We start from the raw sequence: 18181 nt of genomic DNA, 5'->3' as shown, positions 1-18181 counted from the left end.
CTAAACCAATTTAGAAAAATAGATAACATTTTTTTAGTTTTAAAAGATAGCTTTATCCATACTAATATAATAAAGAGAGAGCCCAAACCTTTGAGGCGGGTAATCTCAGGAACCACAGCACCAATCACAACACCCAATACAGCGTTGGAAAGGGCAGTTGCAGCAGAAGGACATAGGCTATGCAGACGCCCACCATATACATTTAAAAGGTAAAAGAACTGTGCCAGCAAAGTAGTCCCTTGTGGGCGTGTCTGCGGTGTGCTGTGTGCTTGTGCTGGGGGTGTGACAAGCGCTGGTGGCGTGTAGTACGTTCCACCCTTCATGCCATGTCTCATATTGTGTGCTAATCCCACCCTGCTCCCTTTAAATACCCCTGCACCCTATAATCATAACCCACCCTTACTCCTTTAAATACCCCTGCACCCTTAAACACTAACCCATCTTACCCCTATAAATATACCCTGTACCCCAAAACCCAAACCTATCCCTAAACCCTAAAAATACCCCTGTACCCCAAAACCCAAACCTAGCCCTGAACCCTATACATACCCCTGTACCTCAAAACCCAAACCTACCCCTGAACCCTAAAAATACCCCTGTACCCCAAAACCCAAACCTAGCCCGGAACCCTAAAAATACCACTGTACCCCAAAACGCAAACCTACCCCTGAACCCTAAAATACCCCTGTACCCAAAACCCAAACCTATCCCTGAACCCTTAAAATACCCCTGTACCCCAAAACCCAAATGTAGCCCTGAACCATAAAAATACCACTGTACCCCAAAACCCAAACCTACCCCTGAACCCTAAAATACCCCTGTACCCCAAAACCCAAACCTAGCCCTGAACCCTTAAAATACCCCTGTACCCCAAAACCCAAACCTACCCCCGAACCCTAAAAATACCCGTCTACCCCAAAACCCAAACCTAGCTCTGAACCCTAAAAATAGCCCTGTACCCCAATACCCAAAACTACCTCTGAACCCTTAAAATACCCCTGTACCCCAAAACCCAAACCTACCCCATAACCTTAAAAATACCCCAAAACCCAAACCTAGCCCTGAACCCTAAAACTACCCCTGTAGCCCATAACCAAAAACTATATCTGAACCCTTAAAATACCCAAACACCCCAAAACATATACCTCAGTACCCCAAAACATATACCCCTATACCCGTACTTACCTTATCCAAACATTAAAAGAAACATGCTTTTACCATTCATGCATTTACAACGAATTTCGTTGTAAATGTATGCGTAGTAAAAGCATATAAAATGTAATGCCATGCGTTATAATGGCATTGCGGAGTCATGGTACTTTCGCAATGAAAGTATGCGGAGTGATGGGTATGCGGAAAGAAAGTTGCGGAATAATGGGTGTTTACCCTCCCCCGGTAAGTACATTGGTGGCACGGTGGCCCACATCTCCAGCAACATACTCATATTTTTTCACCACCCATTTGAAAAATGCACAGGTCTCTCTCATTGATGGCCAGCACCGACATACACTTTTAGACACACCTCCCGCCACAAGTTCTAGAATTGCGAACTTTAGAGCTGGGGAGCTACGCTTGAATCTCGGCATCAGCTCAACATCCCGTGATTCCAGGCAAATCGCGTTGTCTCCCCGTGCCTACCACAAATGAATGTGTTCTTCTGTAATGTAAATTGTGCTCATACCATGTTGTCGAGTTTGCGCTATATAATATTGCAAGGAAAAATAAAGTAGGGAAACTTGAGTTCACACACTACTGAACGCGCACTCTTAAGTGCATCAGCAGTGCACTGTGAATCGAAGCGTTTCACAGGCCTGTCACAGATAAGAAATGCTATCTAAACGAAATCCTACAAAACAATATACTACTGGCCCGCAGCAATTCATACCCGGACAACGTCGGGACGGGCTGCTAGTTTACGAATAAAGAGGTGTCCGTGTACAATACATATGAATAATCATTAAAGAATAAAAGACATGGAAACTCCAGCTAGAAATGTAAATAAAAAACAAATAGTACAGTTATTATAAAGAATGAACAAGAAACATATAAGAAATATGTTACAAAGTCAATGGAAAGAAAGCCAGAGGGGTCAAGGAGGTTTGATTACTTCTTGTTGAGAGGGTGTCAAGAAGGACTGTGTTTTGGCAGAGGCATCGAAGAAATAGGTGATTGGTGTCCATAATTGGAGTCTTTTCTTAGCAATGGGTGTGGGTGTAGTTGAGAATTTGTCTAGTCTGTGATTATGACAAACATTATACCACCAGGCCTTGAATGAAATGTTTGTGGAATCTTTCCAATTCGTCGGTATTTGTTGGAAAGCAACCGCTATTTACAGGTCAATTATTTTAAAATTAATCAGATATTATTCCACTCCGAAGAAAGGCTACCTAAGAAAATATTTGATAGGGAAAATGGGATATGTGCATCAAATATTAGGTTGATTTGAGACCAATCCTGTTTCCAAAAACTATAAACTAATGGACATGTGAACAACATGTGAAATAGATCCACATTTCGAGAGGTGCATGACCAACAGGTGTCTTGTATATTAGAAAATATTTTGTGCATAGTCTGAGGAGATAACGAAAGTCTATTATAAACGTAAAACAGAGTTTGCGCTAGGCTGGCTGATCCTGAAGATTTGCGTATTTTAGTCCATGAACTATTCCACAGAGAGAGAGGCCATACTGTATTAAAGTCTTTCTCCCACATCTCTTCAGTGCTTGATTTCTGTCTCGGGGTAGGGAAGAAGTGCACAAATTTATATAGATTCTAAATTTGCATTGAACTCATTTGCAAATGTTATTTTGTATTAATGTTTCTCTTGCGTGATGATCCATGGTTCAAACTGTGTTGTGCTTGATGAGCATTCAAATTTTCTAAAGGTAGATGAAATCAAGTTGATAAGTAACCAGAGTTTGTTGTTATTAATGTTATTTCATTATATTGTTTGAATTATTTCGATGTTTGGTCCTCTAAGATAGGATTTCCATCTATCCTTCGCCAATCCCTGACAACTCTAAAAGATCCATCAGAGAGAGAGGACCACAAAACAAAATATGAGTATTGGTAACCACGACCACCAGGAGTGGATGGTAAAATCAAAGAACACAAGGTGAGGGGGCCAAGTAGCTGACCGCCTTCAACCCAGAGCTTGTATTTGAACCCTTCACAACCGCCCTGGAGAAAAAGCTGCAGGAGCATTACTAAAAATTCACTGAATTGCTACTGACAATACTGCATGTTAAATCCTCCTTGGGCCCCTAGATGGACACATTGGTGGTGGAGGTGGGATTCCTCCATGATGACCAAAAGAAAATTGCTGGTCGGTTTGGACAGTGCTGAATTGGCGCTGGCCATATTGTGGCACTCCCTAACCTAGACACAGGCTCAGATTGTAATCTTGAAAGAAGATGCCCAATTACTACAAATAAAAGCCGATGACGCGAAGGGCTGTACATGCAACAGTAACATCCGAGTGGTGGGCCTATGAGAATGGGTGGAGGGCCCAAGCATGGAGGCATTCATTGAAAATTGGCTGGCAAATACGGTCCTAGGAGGCAAAACATCCACATTCTTCTCAGTGAAGAGGCCACTTAGGTTCACTGGTTGTCATCCCATGCCTGGTCTCCCTCTTCACCCGGTATTGGCACATGTGTTTAATATATGACAGCTTGCCCACACCAAGAGCCCCAGGCAAGTATAGAACAGCAAGGTGACACTCTTTTCTCGTTTACACCCCAGAAATTCTAAGGAAACTGGAATCATTCATGGATATTACATGCCAGCTTCACCTTGTTGGTATTCCCTCTAGGCCTTAGAATACAGGATGGCAAAAAGCTGCTCTTCTTTCAGATACCACAAGAGGGGTGGGACTGGCTGGAGACCAGAGGAGTGATGGCTCCACCACCTGGGCAAGGGAATGAGGGGGTAATGGCTCTCTACAAGAACATGCTGGTACACCAACAGGTAGACTCTCTACAAACCTTTTAAAGAGTAGGAGGCCCATTAGAGATCACTGGTGGTGGCAGAGATGGACTGAAGATGCTCAACAGAGTCAGAAGGTCCAGATTTGAGATCTGAAACCACCTTGACACCTGATTGAGACTCTATTGATGATATGGTGGAATCCTGCAACTGGGCCCAACATCGCCACAGTGACCACAGACCTGACAACTTGACATGGCTGGTAAGGTAGTAACACCCTATTAACAGCTCATCATTGAGCGAAAGAGACACATCTAGCCGCAAGACATCTCTGCAAGAGGACTGCTACCCAGACACTGCTGCTCAAGGGAGAGGGAATGATGCTGGACCAGGCGAGGTGCAGGAGGGTGATCTGACAAGACTCTCTACACTGTTAGTAGCCACGAGATACCTAATCCATGATGAATTTTTTGTTTGCACAAGTTCCAAATGCATTTTATTTGACCGAACGTGTTTGGAATTCAGCCTTGGGGGAGGGATAGTTTATGGGATTAGTTCTTAATGGTATGGTAACAGACCTGAAACAATTATCTGATTGGCGAAATGGAGGGAGAGGCGAGGGTGATCTGGGTAACATGGGGTATGCCCCATGTGTAGGATTGCATTATGCAACTGGATGGTGCTTGATATATTTACCTTCCTGATGTGGGACCTGCATGGCATGGCCACACACGTGTATAATTACAGAACACATGCTTACATAAAACATAGGCAAGTACAGTTTACTTGTCCGCAGGAGAGTCATTTCATGGCTGGTGAACTGCAGAAACTGCCAAGAGATGGAGGAGCAGTGTACACTGCACCACCTACTCTAGCTATACCTAAGGGGTATCACCCATGGTAGACCTATAAAGACGATATATTGTGGTCAAGGGAGACTATCACGGAGTACCCCTGGCACTGGTGGCACTCTATGCTTCAAATACCAATAAATCAGTCCCCTTTCTATCTACCGCCCCACCCTTCTAACTACCGTACAGATATTTGATATGGATATTTCAACTTTGTTCAAGCTTTGCATCTAGATAGGTCCCACCCACCTATGAGGGAACACTAGCACTAGCCAACACCTGAATGCTACAGCAATGAGCTACGCACACTTAAGTCATGGAGCTATGGAGGGGGCTCCATTCGACCACTAGAAAATTCTCTTATTACTCAAGAGTGCGCTTGCTACATACTAGAATCAATAAAGCCTTTGGCCTTTGTGGTACATGCACAGCTAGCAGGTGCACAGTACCTGGGTCGCACACTCTCCAATCACAACCCTCTACGGGTCAGCAGCCAGCAGGGTAGACTCCATGTGTCACCTGCCATCGGAAGCATTACATGACTAGAAATTTGGAGACCAGTTGGGGAACAAAACTTCACCGACAATGAGGGCAGGGCTGCGAATGTTACTGTGGAGTGGAACACTTTTAAAGTAGTTCCAAGGGGGGATATATTTATCGGAGGTGGACCCAAAGAAGGTTCTTCACAGAGATCTTACACACATTGAGGAACTCATCAGGGACCCAGGAAATCGTTGTGTGACAGACAATTGAGCACCGATAGCCCTGGTGGACCTGAGAAAGAACTATAACAATACTCTTTTGTGGCTATGTTGCCTGGATTATAAGGAATATACTGCTTGGCAGCATGCATCAGGTGACAAAGAGGCACCATGCTAACAATGTTGCTTTATTCAGAGACCTCGAGAATACTAATAAGCGCCATACATGCTCACGATGGGACAATAGTTAATACCCAGCAGAGTATTAATATGGTGTTCCATTCTTACTACAGTTAATTATATGAGGAATTCCCATGGTCCCCCAAGATACATTAACACATTGTTTAGACTTTCTGGCCTTGCTGACCCACACTGAAATCCAGAGACAAGATCTGGAGGCTCCAATTTTGATATAGGAGTTCAGTTTGGCTATTAAGCATATGGCACGTGGCAAGACCCACAGGGCTGACTGCTTCCCCTTAGAATTGTATGGCACATACACTGCAGAGGTCACACAGTGCTTATTGCAAACATACTAGGGAGCCAGGGATAAAGGAAGTTTACTAGTATCCATGAGGTAGGCATGGATTGTGGTCCTCCCAAAGCCAGGGTGGGCACCATATAACATAGGTTCATACATTCCACTATCACTTTCAAACACATACTATGAGGTGCTGTGAAAAGTACTAGTGTGCTGTCTAATCCCAATAGCACAATCGATAGTTAACCCGCATCAACACTGGTTTATTTATAGAACTCGTTACTGAATCTCAGACAGCTGTTCTGCATTATGGATTGGGTGAAACGAATCAACACACAACGTTGTGTTGCATTGTGTGACATTGAAAAAGCATTTGATATGCTGAGTTGGCTCATTCTCTATGTACTTTTCTGTGAAATATATGTGCGGGGGATTCCAGGGGTGAGTTTCCCCACTATACAAAGACCCCTTAGCTTGGTTATCCAGAAGCACTGAGATTTTGAACCCCATACCCTTACAGCGAGGTACAAGGCAGAACTGCTCTCTCTTGCTCTTGTAATCTTTGTGTTTGTCTGTAGAACCTCTTGCACGTTGATTGGGATTCAAAAGCCCATAGTGGGACATAACCATCGTACTGCAAACCCACAAAGTATCTCTTTACGCTGACAGTGCTCTGATTTAGCAACGGGCTGAAAGCTTTAATGTCCCACAGTTGAGTTTCTTAATGAATTCAGAGTTATGTGAGGTCTCAAGATCAATTGGGATAAATTGCGCAGGTTCAACTTACTGAAGATCCCTAAGGGACTAACAAAACCTCTGTCATCCCCCCCCCCCCCCAGTGAAACATAGACACGTTTAAATATATAGGAGTTGTTATGCATCTAGATGACCAGGACTTTATAGATTGAAATCTGAGCAGTGTTGTTATTGCAGCTAGCTATTCCTTGCCATTTTTGACACAGCTACCACTGCCTCCTATGGGAAGAATCTTAATTGCAAAATGTTTTCCCTACCTAGGATGCTATGCAAAACTGCTGCTGCTGTCCTCCGCTTTCTTTAGGGAGCTACAGAAGATACTCACGTCCTTGATATGGGGGACTGACAGATGCAGAGTTGCGGTGTCAAGATTGTATGCCCCTCTGGATGGGGGGGTACTGGGGTCACCCAATTGTCAATTCTATTACGCTCCAGCCCTAAGCTATATGAGTAGAGCATTATCACTGCTAAACCAAATTTCCTGAAGAAATTTGGTTGAGCCAAGATCATGCAAACCAATGATTCAGTTAGGGCTTTGCAGAATAATAACATTAGTGTCTGCTGTCCAGAGTTCTCTCTGTTAGAATTTCCCCCAACCATCCACAAAACAATTGGAATGCACAATCTATTTTTGGAGACAAATCATGGAGAAACAGAAACAGGATTTAGTTAATGTTAGATTTTATCATAATTAGTAAAGGAGTAATTACATCAATATCACACATTTAAGACCTAAGAATACAAGATGGTCAAATCAGAATTTGAGTTTGTCATTAATTACGAAAGCTCTGGGAAATTTCAGGCAGGGACATGAACCATGACACATCAAAGGTAGGCCTGGGCGGCAAATTCCGTTCCGTTTGCGGAATTTGCGGAATTTCGCGATCCGCTGAGAACACAAAATTCTCCAAAATTCGGCGTTCAGCGAATTCACAAAATTTTTGCTTGCTCGCGTTCTCAAAATGCATGTTTGTGAGATATTTTCCCTCGAGCACACACACAGCGATTGCGAACAGTAAAAAAGCATTGCGAACAAGTAATTCCACATGTTCGCGGAATTTGTGCTTGTTCGCAGAGATTTTTTACTGTTTTGCTGAGATGTTTGTAACGGGATTACGCAAATTCCATCCACCCCTAAAGGTACTCTCCCATGAGTGGGCAAGAAGTCGGAGAAAAGCACACACAGCGTAAGGGTCAGTCGAAGGAAAAGCCAATAGAATCCACCATGAGGTTCCAAATAGTAAGAAGAAGCAATGTGGAAGAGTCTCTCTCCAAGAGTGCACATTATCTTTCGTAACATCAATGCATAATATAATCCTCAAGTTCCGGAGTGACATCTTCTTGGTCACCTTATCTGGTAAGACCCCCCAGTCCATTTGTAAGTTTATATAAGGTGATTGTCATGTTCCCATGAGGCACAGGGTCTGACTGATTTGCATATAGCCATGTCTGAACTGGGGTGGCAGAGTGGGCTAAAGAACGGTGATGGATTAAACCCAGATCTTTTGACTAGGTGTGAGTGTTTGATTCATTCAGATGCTCCCGTCCATAACTACCCCCTTTTGTACCGCTTTTGGCCGCCATAAGTGTGGCAGGGTATGCTCAGACGTGAGTCCCTTGCTCACTTTGCCACTGGATTCAAGCAAGCCGGGCTGAAGACGGCTGGAATGCCAGAAATCGGTCCTCTGAAGCTTGTTTCCGGTCCAGGGAAGACATGGCTTGGCAGTTCGAGCTGGACTGTTCCCATGAGGCACAGGGTCAGACTGATTTGCATATAGCCATGTCTGAACTGGGGTGGCAGAGTGGGCTAAAGAACGGTGATGGATTAAACCCAGATCTTTTGACTAGGTGTGAGTGTTTGATTGATTCAGATGCTCCATCCATCAGCACCCCCTTTTGTATCGCTTTTGGCCTTCATAAGTGTGGCAGGGTATGCTCAGACGTGAGTCCCTTGCTCACTTTGCAACTGGATTCAAGCAAGCTGGGCTGAAGACGGCTGGAAGGCCATAAACCGGTACTCGGAAGCTTATTTCCGGTCCAGGGAAGACATGGCTTGGCAGTTCGGGCTGGACTGTTCCCATGAGGCACAGGGTCAGACTGATTTGCATATAGCCATGTCTGAACTGGGGTGGCAGAGTGGGCTAATGAACGGTGATGGATTAAACCCAGATCTTTTGACTAGGTGTGAGTGTTTGATTGATTCAGACACTCCGTCCATCACCACCCCCTTTTGTACCGCTTTTGGCCACCATAAGTGTGGCAGGGTATGCTCAGACGTGAGTCCCTTGCTCACTTTGCCACTGGATTCAAGCAAGCCGGGCTGAAGATGGCTGGAATGCCAGAAACTGGTCCTCTGAAGCATGTTTCCGGTCCAGGGAAGACATGGCTTGGCAGTTCGGGCTGGACTGTTCCCATGAGGCACAGGGTCAGACTGATTTGCATATAGACATGTCTGGACTGGGGTGGCAGAGTGGGCAAATGAACGGTGATGGATTAAACCCAGATCTTTTGACTAGGTGTGAGTGTTTGATTGATTCAGATGCTCCATCCATCACCACCCCCTTTTGTAATGCATCGGAAAGAAGACACATATTAAAGCAAAAATGTGGTGATCATCACGTAAGCTGTCAAACCATCCAGTGTGTATAACTTTCCAACAATTGTCCGTTTGCAAAAGCAAATGACTGAGTTCAAGAGGCCAGCTACTCATGGCAGATGTTCCCAAATTAACAACATTGTTGCAAGCAGATCTTGTGTAGGAATGGGAACTCTCCCTATAATATATAGTTTCTCTTCACATTACAAGTTTAGGAAGCCTTTCCATGAGAACAGAATCAAGCAAAGTAAGGAAAATGCAGGCCTAAATTTAATTCAGTTCATGACATACAGAATATAAGATATTGGAAAAATACATTTCTTTTATAACCTTTGGCACCTTATATATTTCTTTCACGTATTTGCACTCGCAAAGCATTTTAGTTTTTTTGTAAATAGCACATGTGACATATTACTGCATTTTCAAAATACCAGTGTATAAAATTATTTCAAAACATACATTTATGTTGGTTCATACTTGTGCCAACAAAATAAATGTTGGTACATGTCTTCAAATTATTCCCTAGAAAGTTTCAGAGCATTTGGTTTTAGTATAAATGTGCAGTACCCTTTTCTCCTTTCCACTTAGTTTACAATTATACATATGCAAATTATGGAGTTTAGAATGGGTCTTCGTTAACACACATAACGTCATTTAGAATGGATTACATTAGTTTTCATTAATTCTTCACACACACTATAATTCCATAAATGTAGTTAGACAAATTGTTAGAACATGTGAATTTATCACTTAATATCTTCTACTATGTTTTGAAAATATACACTAATACTAGTAAATAGAATACAGTCTGTAGTTCAAAGGACACATTTTTATCTAATTTTCTCTTGTCTGCGTGCTTTTACTATGCAGTAACCAAGTCTTCTCAAGATTTTTCTCATGATTTTTCAACTTCTAGTTTGCACAGTTGGTGCATGTTTGTCATTTCTCTCTCTAATAATCGGTTTTATGTGTCAGTTAAAAGGCTCAGCAGTTTATCTGCTTTATCAAGGGTGTGGCAAACATCAGGGTCCATGTAGTGGGACACTATCCGTGTTGCTCGTAAATTGACTTTAATTCACTGGAACAGTGGTATTCCTCATCCAACACCTCCTACCCCCTCCATACAGTGGTTTTAGGGAAGGGGACAAGTGTGGTAAGTATTACCTGTAACAGATGCGAGATCAGGATTGGTGAGCGGGTGTGAAACCTAGAGGTACCTGAGAGCTGAAGTGTTGTCAATGTCTATTGTACGCCTGTAGATTAAAATAAATCATAAATAGACTTGATCCACGGAGTACATTTGTATTATATGATGTTCGTTAACCTGTGCAGATGTAGTAACTGTAAAAGTGTGTACCTGTAGTACCCAATCTCCTCTGTCTGCTTTGAAGACCGATAAACTACTACTTGCTGTATTTATGTGTAATGTAATTGAAAATGCAATAAATATATATATTTTTGAAAGCAGCTCGGATTAGCTTTATAATGGATTTGCACTACTGCATGCAAATATTGTTTGTTGACAGTAATGTGTAGGGTAACTTCTATAGCAAGATCAATTCGCATTGTGCTGTTTTTGGTGTATAAATTGTGTTAACATTGTTACATCTCTCTTCCAATGGCTCTGCCTATATTATTTTCTATTCTCTTTATTCTAGGGGCACCTTTAATCTCCGAGGAATTAATTATGAATACGTGAAAAAGTACTAATGCACCAAAGAAGACATGGCTTACTTTTGGCCTTTATCAGTTGGCGCAAACAACGAAAGACCAGCTGCAGAGGAAAATCAATTTTACTGGACACCTACAGATAATCATGGACAGACCTGGCAACCTCCTCTAGGAAATTATGGAGCACCAACAGGTGGCCCACAAGAAAACTTTTATTCATTTGATTACAGGACTTCCTGTCCCCCAATCGGTCTGGGTTTTGATCCACTTATTGAAGAAATTTACCATGAGATCCCGTTTTATTTTCCATCTTTTCTCAATGAACCAGAAGAAAATACATTTTACGAGTCATCTGTTGAAAATTTTGACATAAAAGAACAACACCTGGATTCAAGGCAACCTCAAGCATCATATGATGAACTATATTCTCAACCAAGGGAGCAAAACCAGATTGGTCCTACAATCGGATTTGAGCCATTTGTACCCCCTCCCGTCACTGGAAACCCCTGCCCTGGGCAGTTTGAAGATCTGTCTTGCTATGACCAAAGTAGGAGATACAGTTTCGTACCAATGTCTAACTCTTTTGAAATTGAAGGGAAAAGGTGGAACGAAATGCCACCTTTGGGCTTTAAGGGGTCCTTTACCGAATATGATTCACTTGAAACAAACCGCAGAGGAAACTGGCATGATGCGAAATCAAGAAGTAAGTCTATGCATGCAAATGTTGGCACAACAGAAAACCTTCACAGAAGATTCACTGTTGGACCATGTTGGCCCTCTCCTATTGGAAACGGTTCCACTTATACACAGGTAGGTGCTTACTGTCGCAAAATTTGCTTACAATTCATCTGTCAGCATCACTGTATAAATCACATTATATAAACCAGCATCTCAAAATAAAATGATGTTCTCACTTGAATTGTGATGTACAAAATAGTTTTCCTGTTATTCCTAGGCGACAAGGCTTGAATAAAGTAGTTAAAATGAATGCCTCTTTTTAGGCAAGCCTCTTTGATCACTCTGTGCCCATGTATGCCCTCTCAACAAGTGTCACACTGGGACCTGATTCCTTTCCTTGCCTCGTGTGACCCCTTTCAACCCCACCACCACTATTGTTTCGTTGTGTCCCCCCTTGTCGTGGTGCAGTCAAAGTAATGGTACCCAAAACAATCACCATGTGCCCAATCCTTCTGCCCCTCTTAGAATCTTTTTTAAAACCGTCAATCCAATTGCTCTTTTTGGGGATCCCCTTGGGGATGGAAAATATACAGAGGACGCTCTCCACAAAGTGCCCGATTCCTTTCGTTCCTCTGAAACCATCACAAAAGCCTGTTTTACATGTACCCTGGGGAGCCCTGTTGCCGACTTTAGTTATTAGTCCCCGAACTCAAAAGAATTCCTGTTTTCCGGTAAAACGAAGCCTGCTCTCTTATAGGCGCTACGCCTGTTTCATGCAGTAACGCAAGAGTGCCTCAGGAGGTAATTATCATTGCAGTATTTATTTGGTTAAACAAAGACACTTTATTTCTGTTGGTGTTAAATGATTTGATTTAGATATAAGATACTTGCAGTTCACTTGTGAATGCCCAAGGGTCACACCTTGCTAGAAGGACCAAAATGTAATTTACACTCCTGCCAGCTATCTAAATAAATCACTCTTTTCAAGAAATGACCTAAGGTGTTAATGGGCTATTCTCTGGACATGAATGGACATTTATAATCATCTTGCTGTGTCTAGTATTTTAACTCTTTGAGCGCCTGAGAAGCTGTTCCCTACTTCTATTTACTATCCAATGCTAGAATTAAGTCTCTAAGAGTGAGTTTAATCCTTCGCACTGACCTTTTGGGATGTAAATTACATAAAAACCACAAAGGAAGCCTTCCGCCAATAGGGAGTCTACGGGAAGCCAGCTCAATCAAACACCTGTCCAGTCTGTTCAAGTATCTATACATTGTCTTATTAGAGCTGCAGCAAAGAAGTGCGAATGCGGGTGGAGGCTGTAAGTACAGTGTGGTTGCATGATGCCTGTAGACTTTAACACAACACTCGGAAAACGACTTCATAGTTAAACTGCAAATGATGACTTTGTGTCCCATTAAGGAATATATACCGACAACTGACCTCGTGTGTACATTTGCAATTTAAACCTCACTCCAAGTCTGTACTACAATTCTACCCAAGAGCAATAAAGGGATACAATGTTGATAAATGAACTTTGTAATATGAATATAATGAAAGGACCCAGTACCAAGTTTACCGGAATTTCAAGCACAAAGATATTTTGAATCCAAAATATCACGAACAAAACATAGACTATCAATATATTGTGAAGGTAAATATATATATATATATATATATATATATATATATATATATATATATATATATATATATATATATAGGGGTTTGGATGTAGTATTTAAAGGTAAAATCTATGCACATATAGGTGGTGTTTAGCATGGTAAATATTCTTGCATATACATCCTTAACTTCACATCATTTTGCTCCTCTATAGTGTTGCTATCATATTTGTGTTGCATAGGATTTGAAACTCGGTATTCTGGTGCTATAACAAGTTCCATACAGTTTGTTTTTATTACAGTAGCCACTTGAATTTGACATAATGGCAACTCCATCCTATACATCAACTGCTCTTCGAGAGTGGAATATTCAGTGTTGCCTCATTGCATGAGCTGTTTTGCTTATGTGTATGTTACTCATGTGGTGCATACCTAGAAACAAAACAGAAGAGCAAATAGAGGCTTACACTGTATTTAAATATCTATGTCGGAACGGAGGGGTGGTCAAGGATATAATACAATTTGATCATTCATATTGGCCATTGAATTAGGTTTAACAGCCAGATCAGTTCAGCAGTGCAGTGCCTGAATCTGTCATTGTTTTTTCTCCAATTTGTTTCTGTACCTCTTTGTTATTCACCAGATGGAACCTAAGAATTGCCTCAATGAGCCTTCAAATGGCATGCGTCTCTATTGTTGCCAGAAGGCCTAAAGTTGTCTCTCCCAAGTATCATCGTTACAGTTACCCCCGTTTACCTAATTTTGTTAGTATTCCATTCAATAGTTCAATATATGTGGGCCAGTTCTCAAAGATATTTACAAGGATATGTAACGGTAGTCTTGAACAATTTTTGAATATTAGAACTTTAACTGCAACTTTTTCGTTGAACGATTGACATTTCTTTGCATATTTTTTTCCATTTGAAGGCGATAATTATAATTTTCCCTGACATCCCTACATAAATATTATTTTGCCCACCCCTCCAAGTTTACCCTCTATTTATGGACTCTAGAACATTTGAATAAGTTATCTCCTCATCTTGCCTAATATTTACTCAATCTCCACCACCTATCTCCAGACCTAATGCCCTTTGATAACTTTGCTGATACCACATGATTTCTTTTATAAATCCAACATTAATAGGTTTTCATTGTAAGCATTCTGTGTGAGAAGTCCTATTGATGAATGTGTGTGTGGGATGACTTAGTGTATTTAGCACGTGACAACAATTGGCTCAAGGTATTATAGTTATAAAATGCACTCAACTTTAGATGCAGTTATACGTCATGACCCACAGAAGAAAGATAAGTGCAAAAGGTATTTCTCTAGTGAATGTATGAAAACTTTTCAACAAAGATTTAAAGTGGTGTATTTACTTGACCTCTGTTTAGGTAAAACATCCCAACGTCACTCAAGAGCTTGCCCCAGCCTTGAGTTCTCCAGGTAGCTATACTCTGGTGATTATTTTGAATGTAGCCTTGGTGCACATGCTAATCATGCACATATACCCAGGACCCATTGCGATGTGGAATGTGACCTGAGCTGGACTATCTTGCAATGAACATCTCCTTTCCTGAACATGGCTGAGTTCCTCTGGGTGGTAACTTGCACGAGTTGCATGTACTCAGGATGGCACCTTGAATTCCCCTACTGTAATGCCAGAGATATTTCTGGCTCTCCATCAAACATGAGAGATCCTGATGGACAGTGCCAATGTTTGCCAAATCGATGGAGAAGGTGTTCATGGTCCTTCCATTACAAAGATCTTGCACTTCACAAAGGGCTGTTGTCAGAAAAACTCATCCGCCCCCAGAGGGTAGCTCTTGCCCAACCTGGCCACCTCGTAGGCCAGGACGTTTGTCTTTCTTATGTGACAACCTTGTTGTTCTTCATATTTAAAGTCAAAACCATGTAGATTGTGTGGTGGAGATTATTTAATGGGAGCGGGCCCTACGTCACCTGGGCTTGGAAAGATGGAAAGAAGTCTGGAATTACAGTTGAGTGTGACAGTAGAAAAGGGAAGGCAACTGGGGTACATGCTGGATGGATGGTGTTAGAACTGGGATCCCTAGGTGGCTGAGGTAGGTACCTGAGGCCAAGTAGGGACCCTCGTTTCCACGTCAGGGAAAGGAAGGACACCTGCTCAGATAACCACTGCTCACCCCCTTGGTAGCTTGGCATGAGCAGCCAGGCTTATCTTCAAGGCAAATGTGTAAAGTATTTGCAACCACGCTCCCAGTGACCCAATGGTGGCACCACAAAAGGACTCCACATGCTTTTCATATAAAAACAAGTATATACGATGAGACCACATGATAAAAATCCAACATATGCATATTTGTAATATACCTCCTGGCCAGTTATTAGGTCAGCCAGCTCTTGTAAGTTCTGGCTGTATTAATGAGCACTTCTAGGTAATCCTATGCAGTCCTAATTCAAGGCTATTCACAAACATAACAAAAGGGTAGTGGTGGAAACAATAGTAGCACATCGGTCCTATAGAAAACCTGTATCAGTATTTAACGAGTAAGAAATTCACAGTATTGGTGCCTCTCAAGGTTACAAAAATATCCCACTACCACAGATGTCACTACATGTTAATTCATCCGAACCTCCGTGTCCTAATACAAAAAACACTGTACTATTATTGTCCTTTTTCTCTATTTTTAGCCAGTAAACATATCTCTCTGAGTATCAATATACCCACTCACAAGAAATATCAATCTTGATAATTCATTTCAAAGAAATTATTTTTAATTTTCAATTGCCAATGCTCCACTTAACAATAACAAATCATGTATCAATCATTTATGCGAGTCAGTCCAGCATAGTAAGATAAACAATATTGGACAGATGGAGGTCCTGTTCCTGAGACCTCCTTGGTGCCAAAGGATGATGGCATCCGACAAGTATTTAGTTACTACTGTAACTTCTTCAAGGCTGCAAATAATTTCAAAATATGTATGTGTCATCTCAAAATAAGATGTATTTCCTTATTGTATAAATATGAGTTAAATAAACCCAAAAGACAAAAAAATTGTAAGATATAAAATCTTTAGGAAAGTAAAATAGAAAAGACGTGAAGCACTTCTAAATTGAAAAGCATCCATGTGAGTTAGTAGAGGAAAGCCAGAAAAGACACAGAGAATCCAATTTTTTTTTTACTCCCCTTGTTATGGAGTGTAGAAAAGCCAAAAGAACCAGTAAGACCAACAAATTGTCTTACTATCCCTCATTGCTCATTGTGACCTATCTAATAAATACATGTATTCAAGAAATTGAAAAACATCCGAAAAAAGGATATTCAGGGAAATTCATAAAAACGTTCTCAAACAGCTGTAAGAACTTCAATGATTGAATACTTAAGAGGTCCAAACAATATTATCAACACCATTCAGAGGTTACATAGATATGTCTACCATAAGTCCTTAAGGATTCCCCTTATCCTAAATAATGACAGCTATGCAAGTTTATCATGAAAAATTCAAGGGACCCTAAAAACAAAGAAAACAGTTTAAATGCAAGACAGTTTGTATCCACGCTGATAATGAACCCCTATTTAAACATTAATAAACACCTTATGATAAGAGGTCCCGGGATCGCAGAGAGTTGTTTGAAAGATTCACATGAAGCAAGGTTGGTCCCAGGAGGATTCCAAAAAACCTTTATCCAGATTCCAATAATCAATATATATATGTTAACCACTGACATGGTAAGAAAAGAAGCAAAAAAGTTTGTAATTACTAAGTGCATTATAAGATGAGGAAATGGTAAATTATGTGTTTCTCGTTGCTATGTATCATTAGCAATTACCTGTTATGTGGTAGTTATCAAACCTTAAGTAGGAAAGAAGTGTCTGTATTCGGACAACAAAGTTATTTGGACAGCACCTTTCATAGTCCAAGAAGAAAAAATAGTAAAGAAATGTATTTTTGTGTCAATATTTTCGAAAATGCTGCAAAGGTCAGATTAATACTTTTAACTCCCGACCCAGCATAGGTTAACAAAATCAAAGCACAGGTTAACTGCGCATATTATTGGTAATCACAAAAAAAGATGGAAAGAAGTCAGGAATTGCAGTTGAGTGTGACAGTAGAAAAGGGTAGGTAACTGGGGTACATGCTGAATGGATGGTGGTCCCTTGATGGCTGAGGTAGGTACCTTAGGCCAAGTAGGGGCCCTCGTTTCCACGTCAGGGAAAGGAAGGAAACCTTCTCAGATAACCACTGCTCACCCCCTTGGTAGCTTGGCACGAGCAGCCAGGCTTATATTCAAGGCAAATGTGTAAAGTATTTACAACAACGCTCCCAGTGACCCAATGTTGATACCACATGAATTTCATATAAAAACAAGTATAAGTTGATATGAAAAGATATACTATGAGACTACATGTTAAAAATCCAACATATGCTTATTTGTAATATACCTCCTGGCCAGTTAAAAGGTCAGGCAGCTCCTGTAAGTTCTGGCGGTATTAATAAGCACTTTTAGGTGATCCTATGCAGTCCTAATGCAAGGCTATGCAATTCGTAATGCTAGATGGAGGCACTTTGCAATGTGAGAATAATGCAGATCGTGATGCAAACTAATGCAATGCATAATACAACCATCCGTCAGTTTGTTGTGCAGAATTAATGCAATGCATAATGCAACAATCAGATAGTTCGTTCTGCAAATGAATGCAATGGTAATACAACAATCAGGCAGTTCGTTATGCAGAATTGATGCAAACTATAATGCAACAATCAGGTAGCTCGTTCTGAACACTAGTGCAATGCGTAATACACTCCCGTACTGCTCACGGTGCTTCAGATGGGCTCTCCACCCCTCTGACTGACTCGTGGTCAGTTTCCGTTACCATATGCCCCCAACACCGATCTGGTATAAACCACAGTG

The 18181-nt window shown here is 41.3% G+C and overlaps 1 protein-coding gene across 1 annotated transcript in view; it reads left to right on the top strand.

The window, feature by feature from the left end:
• Window positions 1-18181, top strand: part of PIK3C2G (phosphatidylinositol-4-phosphate 3-kinase catalytic subunit type 2 gamma) — a 1914223-nt gene that overhangs the window by 105156 nt on the left and 1790886 nt on the right. The window contains exon 2 of the mRNA XM_086920790.1: window positions 10971-11793. Coding sequence (XP_086776916.1) covers window positions 11038-11793 — 756 coding nt within the window. The 5' untranslated portion in view covers window positions 10971-11037. The remainder of the gene's footprint in view (window positions 1-10970; window positions 11794-18181) is intronic.

The sequence above is a fragment of the Lissotriton vulgaris genome, chromosome 1_1 (genome assembly GCF_964263255.1).
Source record: "Lissotriton vulgaris chromosome 1_1, aLisVul1.2, whole genome shotgun sequence".
Taxonomy (NCBI): domain Eukaryota; kingdom Metazoa; phylum Chordata; class Amphibia; order Caudata; family Salamandridae; genus Lissotriton; species Lissotriton vulgaris.
The sequence above is the reverse complement of the archived record's forward strand: the minus strand, read 5'-3'. Positions and strand labels throughout refer to the sequence as shown.